General features: G+C 48.1%; 6 protein-coding genes across 6 annotated transcripts; 3 read left to right on the forward strand and 3 right to left on the reverse strand.

Moving 5' to 3' along the window:
• Positions 1–64: 64 nt before the first annotated feature.
• On the forward strand, positions 65–1,030 carry N7533_009144 (N-acyl homoserine lactonase family protein; the record flags this gene model as incomplete). The annotated part of the gene is made up of 3 exons (XM_057105794.1): positions 65–168; positions 219–366; positions 422–1,030. The coding sequence occupies 3 exons, from the start codon at positions 65–67 to the stop codon at positions 1,028–1,030; spliced, it is 861 nt and encodes a 286-aa protein (XP_056957243.1).
• Positions 1,031–1,138: 108 nt separating this feature from the next.
• On the reverse strand, positions 1,139–2,637 carry N7533_009145 (SDR family oxidoreductase; the record flags this gene model as incomplete). The annotated part of the gene is made up of 3 exons (XM_057105795.1): positions 1,139–1,463; positions 1,514–2,052; positions 2,341–2,637. 3 exons carry the CDS (start codon positions 2,635–2,637, stop codon positions 1,139–1,141), a joined length of 1,161 nt encoding a protein of 386 aa, XP_056957244.1.
• A 1,031-nt stretch (positions 2,638–3,668) lies between these two features.
• Positions 3,669–4,707, forward strand: N7533_009146 (class I SAM-dependent methyltransferase; the record flags this gene model as incomplete). The annotated part of the gene is made up of 4 exons (XM_057105796.1): positions 3,669–3,724; positions 3,790–3,900; positions 3,961–4,214; positions 4,286–4,707. The coding sequence occupies 4 exons, from the start codon at positions 3,669–3,671 to the stop codon at positions 4,705–4,707; spliced, it is 843 nt and encodes a 280-aa protein (XP_056957245.1).
• Positions 4,708–5,467: 760 nt separating this feature from the next.
• Positions 5,468–5,782, reverse strand: N7533_009147 (uncharacterized protein; the record flags this gene model as incomplete). Its single annotated transcript, XM_057105797.1, has 1 exon — positions 5,468–5,782. One exon carries the CDS (start codon positions 5,780–5,782, stop codon positions 5,468–5,470), a length of 315 nt encoding a protein of 104 aa, XP_056957246.1.
• A 1,478-nt stretch (positions 5,783–7,260) lies between these two features.
• On the reverse strand, positions 7,261–10,828 carry N7533_009148 (leucine--tRNA ligase CDC60; the record flags this gene model as incomplete). Its single annotated transcript, XM_057105798.1, has 5 exons — positions 7,261–7,863; positions 7,923–8,121; positions 8,175–9,794; positions 9,832–10,676; positions 10,757–10,828. The coding sequence occupies 5 exons, from the start codon at positions 10,826–10,828 to the stop codon at positions 7,261–7,263; spliced, it is 3,339 nt and encodes a 1,112-aa protein (XP_056957247.1).
• Positions 10,829–11,353: 525 nt separating this feature from the next.
• On the forward strand, positions 11,354–12,210 carry N7533_009149 (mitochondrial 54S ribosomal protein mL61; the record flags this gene model as incomplete). The annotated part of the gene is made up of 2 exons (XM_057105799.1): positions 11,354–11,392; positions 11,629–12,210. 2 exons carry the CDS (start codon positions 11,354–11,356, stop codon positions 12,208–12,210), a joined length of 621 nt encoding a protein of 206 aa, XP_056957248.1.
• Positions 12,211–12,382: the final 172 nt, after the last annotated feature.

The following is a 12,382-nucleotide window of genomic DNA, read 5'->3' on the forward strand; positions in this document are numbered from 1 at the left end:
ATTACAAATACAAAATCATAACCATTCGTTCATCAAGATCGCTTTACTTCAAAAAATGTCTACCATGTCGAATTTACTAGCATCGGCTGCGGTTCCGGCCTTCAAATGCCCAAAAGGAACCAAGATGCATATTTTGGATCTGGGTATGCTGGAAGCAGATGAATCATGGTTAGCTAAAATTGAATATGGGCCGCTGCAGATTCTTACGATGCTGTTAGGATCCTCCGCGGTGCAAATACCAGCAAGTTGAGTGACCTTAACCCAACGAACAAGCGCCGTGAGCTAGTGCTGCTTTCAGCTCTTATCGAGCACCCCGATGTCGGTCTTATTCTTTATGACGCAGGTTGCGCAGAGGATCTTGAAGTGGTATTTGATAGCTTTCTTCTAGAAATTTCCGGAAAGCTACTAATAAGATTCTTAGGCGTGGCCGGCTCCTTTAACCGATGTTTTCCCACGAACCCAGTACTCTGAAGCGCAAAGGCTTCCCAACGCAATTAAGGCCACCGGTAATGATATAAAAGATGTGAAAGCAGTGATTATAAGTCACCTTCATCTCGATCATGCGGGTGGACTTGAGCATTTTGTTGACACCGATGTGCCAATCTATGTTCACGAGGAAGAGTTCAAACATGCCTGTTGGGCTATTGCGACCCAGGCTGATCATGGTGTCTACCAAGGACATTATATGCATTTGGAAAAACTGAAATGGGAAACTTTCACTGAGTCCGAACTGGAACTTTTCCAGGGCATCACTCTTCTTCATGCACCAGGTCACGCGCCTGGACTCTGTATGATGCAAGTCAACCTCGACAATGACGGTACTTTCATTTGGACTACCGATCAGTTTCATGTTTCGGACAATTATGAGCTCGGTCACCCTCATGGTGGTCTAGCAAGGGATCACAACGCATGGTACCGCAGCCTTAATATGACTCGACGGCTACAGAGATTGTACAAGGCTAGGCTCATATATGGCCATGACAAGCCAACAACTCTCAAGCTTCTAGGCGAGAAGAAGTTTTTTGAGTAATCGTGATTCCAATGATGTAGTATCTTGAAGCTTCTTCAAATAATGAATGGCATTTGAGTTATTTCAAGATCCTCGTGTTTACATAGATTTGAATACATCAGATTCTATCTACTCGCTATATTCCTTCATAACAGTTGGTATCACCAGTTTCAGTCGTGACAAATCCTTTATTGCCTCAAAAGCAGTTTCAAATGAATCTGCAGTTCCAAAAAAGCCCAGTTTTCTGGCCTTTCGCATGCTCAAGGAAAGTGGCCAGTCCCCGAGAAGAGCCGAATCCGACATTCCAAATATTTGAGCACGCTTTTGCTCGTCAAACGGGTCGATGACAAGTCCATGATCTTCTGACAACTTTTTCCATGCCTCTTGAACTTCTGTCTTTTCGGACCATTCTAGAAGACTGAAGGTCGAACGAGTTGTCCCAGTGGGTCCATAGCTACCAAAATGTCAGACAAGTGGCCAAAGCCGGTTTATAAAATCACATACCCTCTGGGAGTATCCACATGTCGACATGTAGTCACCCTGTATTTTGAGGGATCTGCCTCAGGGGGATTCCACGGAATGTTAAACCAACTAGCAAGGTATGGCCAGAAGCGCCCCCAAGTGAAGGACTGTCCATCTTGTATGTTGAATGCCTCGTTAGCTGCTTTATCAGTCAAGACGGCCCATTCTTCAAAATGGGCATTTAGCAAGGCGGTGCTTTGACAAAATTCACGATCCCAGGCAGCATAGTCACCAGGAAAATCCAGAGGCTTTTTCAAGTAGCTTTGGATGGCCCCATATATAGCGAGCCCAATCATAAAATTCAATGCACCATCACGAACAGCTCCGATAATATATGAAGGGCGGACTACATTCCATGCAGCGCCAGTCTCTTCACAGTACTTTACCAAGGCATCTTCCTGTGGATAATAGAAATTATCTTCCAGGGTAATTCGTGGATCGGACTCAAACGAAGGGTTGGTGGCTGGACCCATATGAAAACCATAATTTTTAGCTCCTGTCTGAAGCAGGAACCGTCTAGGCTGGAGGCTTGTCAGTCTAAGGCCATTGAGGAAATTTCTCAAAAGATTGGCTTAGCACCCATGGATCGAGTTAGTAAACACTTCTCGTAGTCATAGGATAAATCATTTTTTGCAACATACAGTTGACTTCGGCCAATGCACTAGCGTCTGACCACATCTCCAAAACACTGCCCTTTTGCTGGGTCTGCATATAAGAGAAGAAGAACACATGATCACTGTATAGATCCTGTTAAAGGGTGTCATTGTCTTAAGAAACTGTGATCGTACTTGCATTTTCTGTATATTTACTTTCAATCGGTCTGCAATCTGCGCTGGCTCGGAAAGAAAATCGACTGCGATGTGCTTGACACGTGTCGCACCCTCGCCCAAATCCTCAAAGAAATTATCAGGCGGAGGTCGTCTTGATAGGCAGTAGATTTGGCTCCATCGCTTAGGATTAGCCACCAGAACACGGACCAGGTGGTATCCTGAAATTCCGTTGGCTCCAGTCACCAGCGCAGTCAAATTTGTGAAATTCGACTCATCCGGAAAGCTAGGCAGCCCATGTAGTGAGCCCTCAGAATACACGACATTTTGAGCAGTCATTTTGGATGCTCTCGTGAGTGGCCAGAGAAAGTACTATGTTCTTTACAAGATGAATGGCGGTCTCCTCATTTTGAAACCCCAAAATACCAACAGGTCACAGGATGATAATTAGCCCCTCTTTCCTATCCCCGCATATCTTGGGAGACTCAAATCCTTCGGTGTTTGCCTATGTATTATTTCGGCTTTCCTCCGCCGGTTGATGCATGCTGCGGGGGTGGCGCGCTCAAATTTCGATTGCATGAAGAGGCCAATGCAGCTAAACAGATTACATACTAGTATTATTTACGAGAAATTTGTTTTTCTTTCTCTTGCTCTTAGGCTAAGAAAATACTTGAGTCATGGCATCTGCAGGAAAATCCAGGAACTATAAGGAACACGCGTCAGTTATCCACCCAAGGAGGGTTCCGATACTAGGTGACTCTGGGATTGTATACATTCCAAGGTTTTTATTGCAGCTTCTAAAAATTATAAGAAGGAATTTTTTGTGGAATATATGTGTAGGAAATCGGTCGGGACAATGGCATCTCTTCGCAAGGGAATTCATGCCTCGGCTTGAATCACCTTATGTGTGTGTGTATGTGGCTGGCTGAACGACACCACGACCTGAAGAAACAGAACCTTGAGTGAATAGAAAATGGCCCCAAGCCTGCAGATTGAAAATTTGAAGCCCATTCAAAGCTGTATTAAACATGCAAAATTAACCGTAAATGGAAAGTTTTGAGTAAAAAAGATGGTTATCTGCGCCATTCAACTCAGTGTGAGTCTGATCACCAAGTGAATTTTGCTGCATTTCTGAGTCGCCACCATACTTCAGCTGAGCCACTCACTATATTTTGATCTAGATAATATTTAGCGCTCCGTTGGGAATCGCTTAGGATATGGGAGTGGGTGGCTCAACGGGGTATAAGTAGCATTGATTCCCGACGAGCTTTTCAATCTTCTCACTGCAACGGCCTAGTTCTTCAATCACTCGAGTTATTTTGATACTCTATTCTCCCTCATCTTTATATCAGTTCATCTATCTCGCCTCAATGTCGAATACCAACGAGAAATACGTCTTCGGTAGAAGTAAAAAAGAATCACAACGGTATCATAGGCGAATCAAACCCTGCCAAGTCAAGTTCACACCTAATGGAGGGAACCAATATTTAGTCTCGATTCACAGCACAATCTGCTGGTGAAGGCAACAAAAAACACTTTGATTCACCCATCGTTTCCGAAAGAAAATATCATCTCAGTTGCGGATATAGCAACTGGGACCGGGTGAGTCCTCTACCTAGGTATCCCTACCACAGATGTCGGCCCCTTGCTAATTCTAAGAAGAGTGTGGCTCCGAGATACTTCAAAGCTCTTAGGAAAATTCGATACCACCCAACGTTACTATCATGGGTTCGATATATCGCCTGATCAGTTCCCTGATGATAAGGGCAATATCGAGTTTTCTGTTCACAATATAACAGCTCCGTTCCCAGAGGAGCATTGGAATCGCTACGACTTGGTCCATGTACGATTGTTGATTGCCGCTATTGACGAAGACGAATACAAAGCCGCGATCACCAACATTCATCAAATTCTAAGTAAGCAGTTCGTAAGCATATCTCATGCTTCGTCACATCTTACTATTCTGCATGGTCGCTGATCTAGGTAGAACCTGGTGGGTTCCTCCAATGGGAGGAAATCGACGAAGTCACGTACAAGCTCGAAAACAACACCGTCTTTGAGGAAATTTGGCGATGCTTTGACTCTTCGTTCAAGGCGGAAGGGAAATGTTTCCGGGCATCAGCAAAGGTTTTTGAAGAGTGCATGGCAGCTGGTTACTTGAACGTCGAGCGGCTAGCCTACAGTTCAGACTGGGATAGTAACCTGCGCCCTGATACCGAAGCAAGATTTGTTGCAATTTTTGAAACGTTGTATGCAAGCCTTTTGTTGCGGTCCGGGCAGGTGGATGATGAGCTGGCAGCATCAAAGCAGGCTGGAGAACTGATCAAGAACTATCGACACCTTTGTGGGAATGGAAACTCCCCGCCGCTGAAGCTGATGAGGGTTATTGCTCAGAAGGAAACCGCTTGAACAAAATTCGAAGCTCTAATACAATCATTATCTCGTAGTCTCTTCTAGTTTTAGGATCCTATAACTTTCAATTATACAGTTTTAAAGGCAATAATTCATTTGTATCGTAACACAATTAGCACGTGCAACAGTACTAAAAGTGTTATTTCAAGAATTTAAATTTGACCATAACTTCGAGTGCCTCTTCCAAGGTTCCACGTCATAATCAGCTGCCCAGATTTTTCTATAACATTATATCAGTTCCAACAAAGACGTTCAATGATGTCTCTGTGGTCCAGATGGAGGGGGTACTGGGCCGGGGTGGAGGAAGCCTGTGAACAGGCTTTTGTACTTGCGCAGTCTTGAACGAAAATGTAGCAGCCTTTGAATCAAGGTCTCCATCTTCTTGCATGATCAGGATCCAATTATCCCGCATTATTCTCGCTTCGCCCAATCCAACTCCGTTATCCACCTATGCATCTGGCGTTCGCTATGAAATTTTACATACTCGTCGACGAGGAAGCACGAGGTGACTTACGCCCAGATGATTACAATCCTGCCAAAATAGGCAGAATCAAAATCCCGAGAAATCCTAGAGATAGCAGATTGGTGGTACAGTACAGGAAATCCGTTGAGTATTTCCTTGCCGTCACGACTTGAAAGCAGTCTAATAATCCACATCTGACCTCTAATGGCAGTCTGGGAAATCTGTCGCACTCAATGCATAGTTATGCAAATAAATTTTAATCTTAGGAACTTATAAATATCAAAATCCGACGTCTCATTTCTGAGTTTGTTGAGTGAACTCCATGGAAATAAAATTTGCGGGACGCACAACTGCAACTCCAACTTTGAGCCGCATGAATCCCTGCTTGACTTCATCGGGTGTCATAGTATCATCTTCCTCAACTCGAACAAAAAATGCCTCCTCGGGTGTTTCGCCCACCAGGGCTCCTTTCTTCCAGATCTCATAAAGGTAATTGGTGAACCTTGCTTTCAGAGACTGCCAGGTAGACGAATTGTTCGGATGGAAAAAGAAATATCGGAAGCGCGGATTGAATAGATCGCTCGATGGCATCAATCGTTCGGCGGACATTAATGTGAAGAAAGTCACAGTCTACATTCGCTAAGGTCCTGTTCCCCCATACAACTGTGGCTCGCCCCTTAAAACGTACGAAACATGCACATTGACAGGTGCAGGAATTTCTGCCCGGCTGCGACTAGCAAGTCAGCGTCGAATAGCATCGGGACTTCTGTGAGCCATTCGGTGGTGGGAATAAGATAGCAAAAAGATCCTCCATTGTTGAAGTAGCTTCGCATAGCAACGTGAAGTGTATCTGTGGCTTTGAAATCCCCGCTTGGTCGTAAACTCCGCTCAAGTCTTAACTCGAAGCGTCTCAGTTATACCACATGCATTATCAGCGGCTACAGCAAATACTGGAACTGCTGTCTTTTTCTGAGCGACACTTTCAGGTTCAAGTTTGTCCAGGTGGGCTTGCATTCTTGTAAGAGTTATTCTTTCTCAAGGTGAAAATATTGCAGAAGTTAAGATTACTTAGAACAAAGGCCAGAGAGGCATATTTAAATTACAACTTGAACGTTAGGTACTCGCGGAGCTGCTCGCTGCGGAACATTCAACTCAGGTTCCTGAAGTCATCTCCACAATTTGCGAAACATGGATATTCAGTTAGACTGTGGCCCAATCACAATGTCTTCTGTATTATCCCCCGGGCCATGTAGAACATGCCACATCATCGGCGCAGCTGAATCGATAGATCAAAGGTATACTAGTACCTAGATAGCCCCTCCGAGTCCCCCTCCAACCTTGAAAGGATGCACCTCCTTCCTGTTCTGAACCATGAGACTACATACAAGTCGGATCATGAAGAGGAGATTTTACGCTCCTCAAGAAACAGTCTTTGACTTCCTTGAAAAATACACGTGCAATCTCCTCCACGTGCCTCGCTACCGGTTTTGCACTGGCAGAGACCAACTTGGTTCAAAGGCGAGGCCTAGTGCTGAAATCGGTTAGCGATGTCTCTCAGGGTCGCATAAACAGGTTCAATGCAAAGTAAACATTTGTTTCAGCCCTTATCTTCGATGCCGTGTGGCATGCGGAAAGAAGATAAATGGACGGGAGTGGTCAACTGCTAGCTATGTACTCCGTACACTGTACTAACTACTAGTATCAAATCCTCTATGCTGCCCCGGTGATCCTGTAGCGCTGAGCGAACTTGAACTCACAACGCCAGTCAGATAAATCCCATGTGTCGGCACGTTCCGGATCGATAGAATATCAAGGCCATTTTTTGCACCTGGAAGCGCGGCAAGTGTCAAAATGAATTACAGCGCGTCACTGAGAATCAGAATTATTGATCATTCATCTTCCTACAACAAGGTTATTCTGAGAGATAGCCCTCTCCACCTGGGCAGGTGTGATACAATTTAAATTTGCCCTTTGATAAATCTAGAACCATGAAATGCATTTATTTTGAATTTTTTAGCATAAGCTCATAAAACATGACTCTTTAGACGGACAAGAACATTTATATCCCAACCTGAACAAAAGCATTTCTACTCAACGTTGGCGAAGGTGAAGGTAGGCTGGCCAGGGACGGCATTCTCAGCCTGGAGACCCTCGCGCTTCTCGCCTGTACCAACAACCTCACCAGTCTTACCACCCTCATCAACAGCAATGACCTCAATCAGCTTGAATCCCGAGGTACGCTTGAGGCCGTCAACCATCTCAGCAAGGACGGCGAATTCGTCGAAGGGTAGCTTGCGCTCAAAGACGTTCTCGGGGGACTCGCGGCCATTCACCAGGCGACGCTTCAAGGTTTGAACGAAAGGCATAGCCTTCTTCATCTCACCAAGCTTGCCGACCTTGGCGTTGAGCTCCTTGTCGTTGAAGGAAATGTTCAGAGCGTCAAAGGCATCGCGGACGAGGTCAATGTACTTCTCTTGCCAGACGGGATACTTCTTGGCAGCGAAGATTGTGAGCTGCTTGGGCTTGCGGGGGTCGAATGCTGACGTCTTGCCCTTGGACAGCTTCTTGGCGAAGCTACCCTCAGAGGACAGGATGTTGGAGGCAGTACCGCGAACGTAAGCCTGAGCGGCGGACAGCTCGTGAGAGGGCTCGGGCACAACAGGGAACCTGGCAAAGTGAATGGTCTCGGGCTGTTATTGAATTAGTATTGAGGGTCTCTGAGGGGTATGGGTGAGACGATATGACTGACCTTCTTGAGAATCTCGAGCCAGATGTACTCAGACCAGTGAGGAGCGATAGGAGCCAACATGAGAGCCTGCAGCTCAATGTAGCGCAGGACAACATCCTTGTTCATACCAACACCAGCGGCGATGGCAGACTCACGGTAGGTGTCACGAGCGCTGGTAAAGTCATACAGACCAGACTTCAGGGCGAGCTTAAAATCAGTGCTGGTAGATAGGTTAGCGGCGGAGCCCATTGGGGATTTAGAAGAAAAGCTTACTTTTGGTAGTGCTTCTGTGTCTCACGGACCAGGCTGTTCAGCTCATTGTCGAACAACTTGTCAGCGAAGGCATCGGCCGGGCCGGTACGCAGGGACTCATCCTTGGAAACCTCCAGGATCCATTCCTTCAGAGTGTGCAGACGCAGAATGTTGCTGTTGGCAACACTCTCCTCGAAGTTGGCATCCTCGATGGAGTCTCCGGCGTCAGCGAAGGCAACACGCGTGGCTGAGCTACCATATTTGTCTACTGAATCCTTCAGAGTCAGGAAGTTACCAGTACTCTTACTCATCTTCTCTCCGTTGAGGAGCAAGTGTCCGTTAGCGCGCACGCCCTTGGGCCAGTACTCGGGTGGGAATAGAGCAACGTGAATGTATAGGAAGAAGGTCAAGTGGTTTTGGATAAGATCCTTTCCAGAGACACGGACGTCAAGAGGGTACCAGTACTCGAATTCGCGGCGCATCTTTTGCAGAGCCTCCTTGGAGATGCCACATTTGGAGATGAGCTCGTCGCTGATCTCACGGCGAGTAAAGATATAGTCCCATACCTCGTCGATCATCTGGTCGGCGGTAACGCCCAGAGGACCAGTGGTTTTACCATAACGGTCGCCGTGCAGAAGCTGAGCGATAGTGTAGTAAGCCATGTAGACGGTACTATCACTCAAACTCTCGACCAGGAACTGTTGATCCCAAGGCAGCTTGGAACCAAGACCGTAAGTTCGGGCACAGGCCCAGCGGTTCAGCCACGAAAGGTTCTTCTCGAACCCGTTCTTGGTCTCGTTGGAGTAGGTGTTCAAGCCGTTCAGGACGTGGTTTAATGTCTCCTTCTGCCACTCAGGATCGTTCTCACCATAGTTCAGGAACCACTGGCCGAGGTAGGCAACAACACAGTCGTCACCACTGCGACTGACAACCTTGCCCATAGGGTCGGCAAAGGGGAAAGCATCGCCGCTCTCAATGAGAGCCGCGCGGATCTTGTCCTTGACAGCGCTGACAGGCTCACCCTTAAACTCGCCCACGAGCATGGTTCCCTTATAGAAACCCTCCATGTATGCAAGCTCCTTGGCCTGGGCCAGCTGGTTAACATCCTTGGGGGAGTTGATCTTTAGCTGCTTAACGAGAGCAGGGGCGGTCAGGTTACCGTAGGTAGGAGTCTCAATAACGGGGTGGATCTCCTTCTCGGCCCATTCCTTCTTGATGCCGTAGAACTCAGCCTTCTTGATCAAGTCCATGAGAGTGGCATAATCGTCAGGGCTGTCTGAGGGAACGGAAGTCACAACACCAGTACCCTTGGTAGCAGAGACGCCATCCATGGGCAGAATGTAGACACCCTCAGTGTGGAACGACAGAGGAGCATTGATCAGAGTACCGACAAAGTCACTACCGACCGTCTCGAAGACAAGAGGCAGATCATCCTGTGACTTGGGGAACTCGCTGAAGAAGTGGCCCTGGAAAGCCATGTTCCAAGCAGCACGCTTAGTCACGACGATGTATTCCTTCTCCTTCAGTTTAAACAGACCGTAAGTAACCTTAGGACCAACAAAGCAATTGGTCTGACCATACATAGTCTCAGGTCGAAGGGTTGCAGGTACAAAGTACACCTTGGCGTCATCTTCGATGTTGCTAGTCTTGACAAGTTCAGCCAGCTTGGGGGGACCACTCCTTGACCTGGAGCTTCAGGGCAGTGTATTCCTGGGGACCAATACCCTCACCCTCAGTTCGATCGTGGTCCATACAAGGCTGGCCATCCTTGGGAGAGTAGATGGTGTATCTTTGGCCGTACATGATCTTGTTGAGCTCGTGCAGGCGGTTCATCTGCCATCTCACGAAAGCGTCGTAGTACGGGTTGGCATCGGTAGTAACGAATTGACGGCGCCAGTCGACGCGGGCACCCATGCTGTCGAGATCACGGATGGCGAGGGGAGGAAAGTGTTGCAGCCAGTGGTTGGCATCGGCAAACTTGTGAATATCCTCAAGAGGAACACCAATGGCCAGCATGATCTGGAACTGGTACTTCATCTTGACGGTCTTGGCAGCGGCCTTGCTCTTCTTGCCGGAGAACTTCTCGGCTTGCTCCTTAGCCTCGGGCTTAGACTCCTGGGTGGGAGCAGAGGGAGCAGCAGCCTCCTCCTCGCTGTATCCTTCGAAGTTCTGTCCAAAGAGCTTGACCTCGTCGCGCAGCTTATCAGCACAAGCCTTGATGGGCATACCAGTGCAGTGGAATCCAAGAGGGAACAGGGCACGCTTGCCCTCCATGCGGGCAAAGCCAGTCATGAACTCGACCTTACTGGCAGTGAAGGCGTGACCGGCGTGGAGAGTTCCATTCATGTAAGGATAAGCCATTGTTCCGAAAAACTTGGGGTGCTTCTCGCGCATCTCGGCGGGGGTCATGGAGCCTTGGGGGACCTCATCGAAGGAGGGGGCGTCGACTTCGAAAACCTTGTTGGCCTTCCATTGCGCCTGGTACTTCTTCTCAATTGCGATCAGGTTGTCACGCTTCTCGGTCTAGAGTCATCTTAGGTTAGCAACGGTCATGAACCAAAAAAAAGCGGGTGCATGCAATGGAGGGGGAGGGGCAAGTCAACATTTTCGAGCTTGAGGGTGTTCTTCGAGCTGTTGCTCGGGTCGAGCTCAGCGGATGCAGCAGCGGCCGCCATGATTGTAATTCAGCAGGAAATGCCCTAATTGCAAGAGTCCTGAGGGGCAGGGAACAAATATCGCGGGGTCCACTGATATAAAATCGATTGTGACTCAGGACGGTAAGGCGGCCGTATTGTAACACTCCAGCGGTAATCAGAGGTACGTGCCGTATGCAATACTAGTACAAAAGCAAGATAAACGAAGGGAAGGTATAGAAATTATGGATTTAAAGATAAAACTAAATATATTTCTTTCCAATTTGATAACTTTAAATCCTTGGAATCTCCAAAAAGTCCAATTGCTGTCAAAGAAACCTCCCGTACGGCTTTACTTGCCAATTACATCACGTGATGGTTATGCCGGAGCAACTTCGCGGCGCCAGAGTTTCCGCAACAAATTTCCCCAGATCTCCGACAAGCGTTACCAGCTCCTCCCAGGCCCATAATCATAGCGGTCTGCCTATCGACACTCTCTTTAATACCCGCCAATCCCGAAATCCTCCTCGCACCGGGGATCAATCCCTTTGCGCCACATTCGCCATCATGGTCAACCTATTCAAGCGTATGCGGAAGCTGAAGACTGTAAGTGCAACTGACAACAACCTTCTGCAATCAATTGCTTTCAGTGCAAAATGATATCGACGTACAAGTGGCTAACTCTTTTCTTCTAATCACAGAGGGTAAATACCCCCCACATCCCCTTTTAACCTATTTCTCCGAATCTTGAATTCCGATATCCAACCCAGCCCATCGGACCGAACCACCAGCCAAGGCACCACAACTAGTAAAGAAGCAATTCTAACCCAAATCCCACATAGATTCTCGATATCCGAGTCGGAACCGGCGCCGCCATCTTCCCCAGCGTCGCCAATGCCTCCAAAGATTTCCCAGCAGTCACCCGGCTACACCTCACATACGCGCAAAAGATCTACGGCGGCCACCAAGGCGCGCGGCATTTCTGGCGCAACTGCCTCCCCCGATTGAAGTACTACAACCCGGGCGTTGCCATGACAGTAAAACAGACAACGGACCAAGACATTCCCGCCACACTCTCAATCTACTTCGCCGACCGGGTCGGCAGCACCGCGACAGCCATCGCAGGCTCACAGCAGATCACCGACAAGCATGCGCCGGCCCCCGGCGCCGGCGAGAAGATGGCCACCGTCAACGTGAAGGATCTCACCTACCAGGAGATCTGGAACCGCGTGCAGACTTCCACAAACGCCAGCGAGGTCCCGGCCTCAGAGGAGGATATCGCCGAGGCGAAGAAGTTCGCGGCTATCGAGGAGAAGGCTGTTCACGATCGGGAGCGGATACGGGCTAAGCGGCAAGCGAAGAAGGATCAGGAGCGTATGCTTGCTGAGGCCCGTGGCGAGGTTGAGAAGTCGCAGACTGCTTAAGGGGTGCAGCGTCGCTTCTTGTTATCGTTGGCCCTGATTCGGAGTTGGTTGTGAATCTTTCTGGTCCTCCTTTTCTTTCCAATGCCCTGGTACCCGTTGAGGGTGGGGAGAGGAGACCACTTGTAGCATAGCATCGTTGTTTTCCTTATGACTATGTACTATTTTTGGGAAT

The sequence above is a fragment of the Penicillium manginii genome (genome assembly GCF_028828005.1).
Source record: "Penicillium manginii strain IBT 31320 chromosome Unknown utg000006l:1.0-4164085.0:1.0-4166146.0, whole genome shotgun sequence".
Classification (NCBI taxonomy): Eukaryota; Fungi; Ascomycota; class Eurotiomycetes; order Eurotiales; family Aspergillaceae; genus Penicillium; species Penicillium manginii.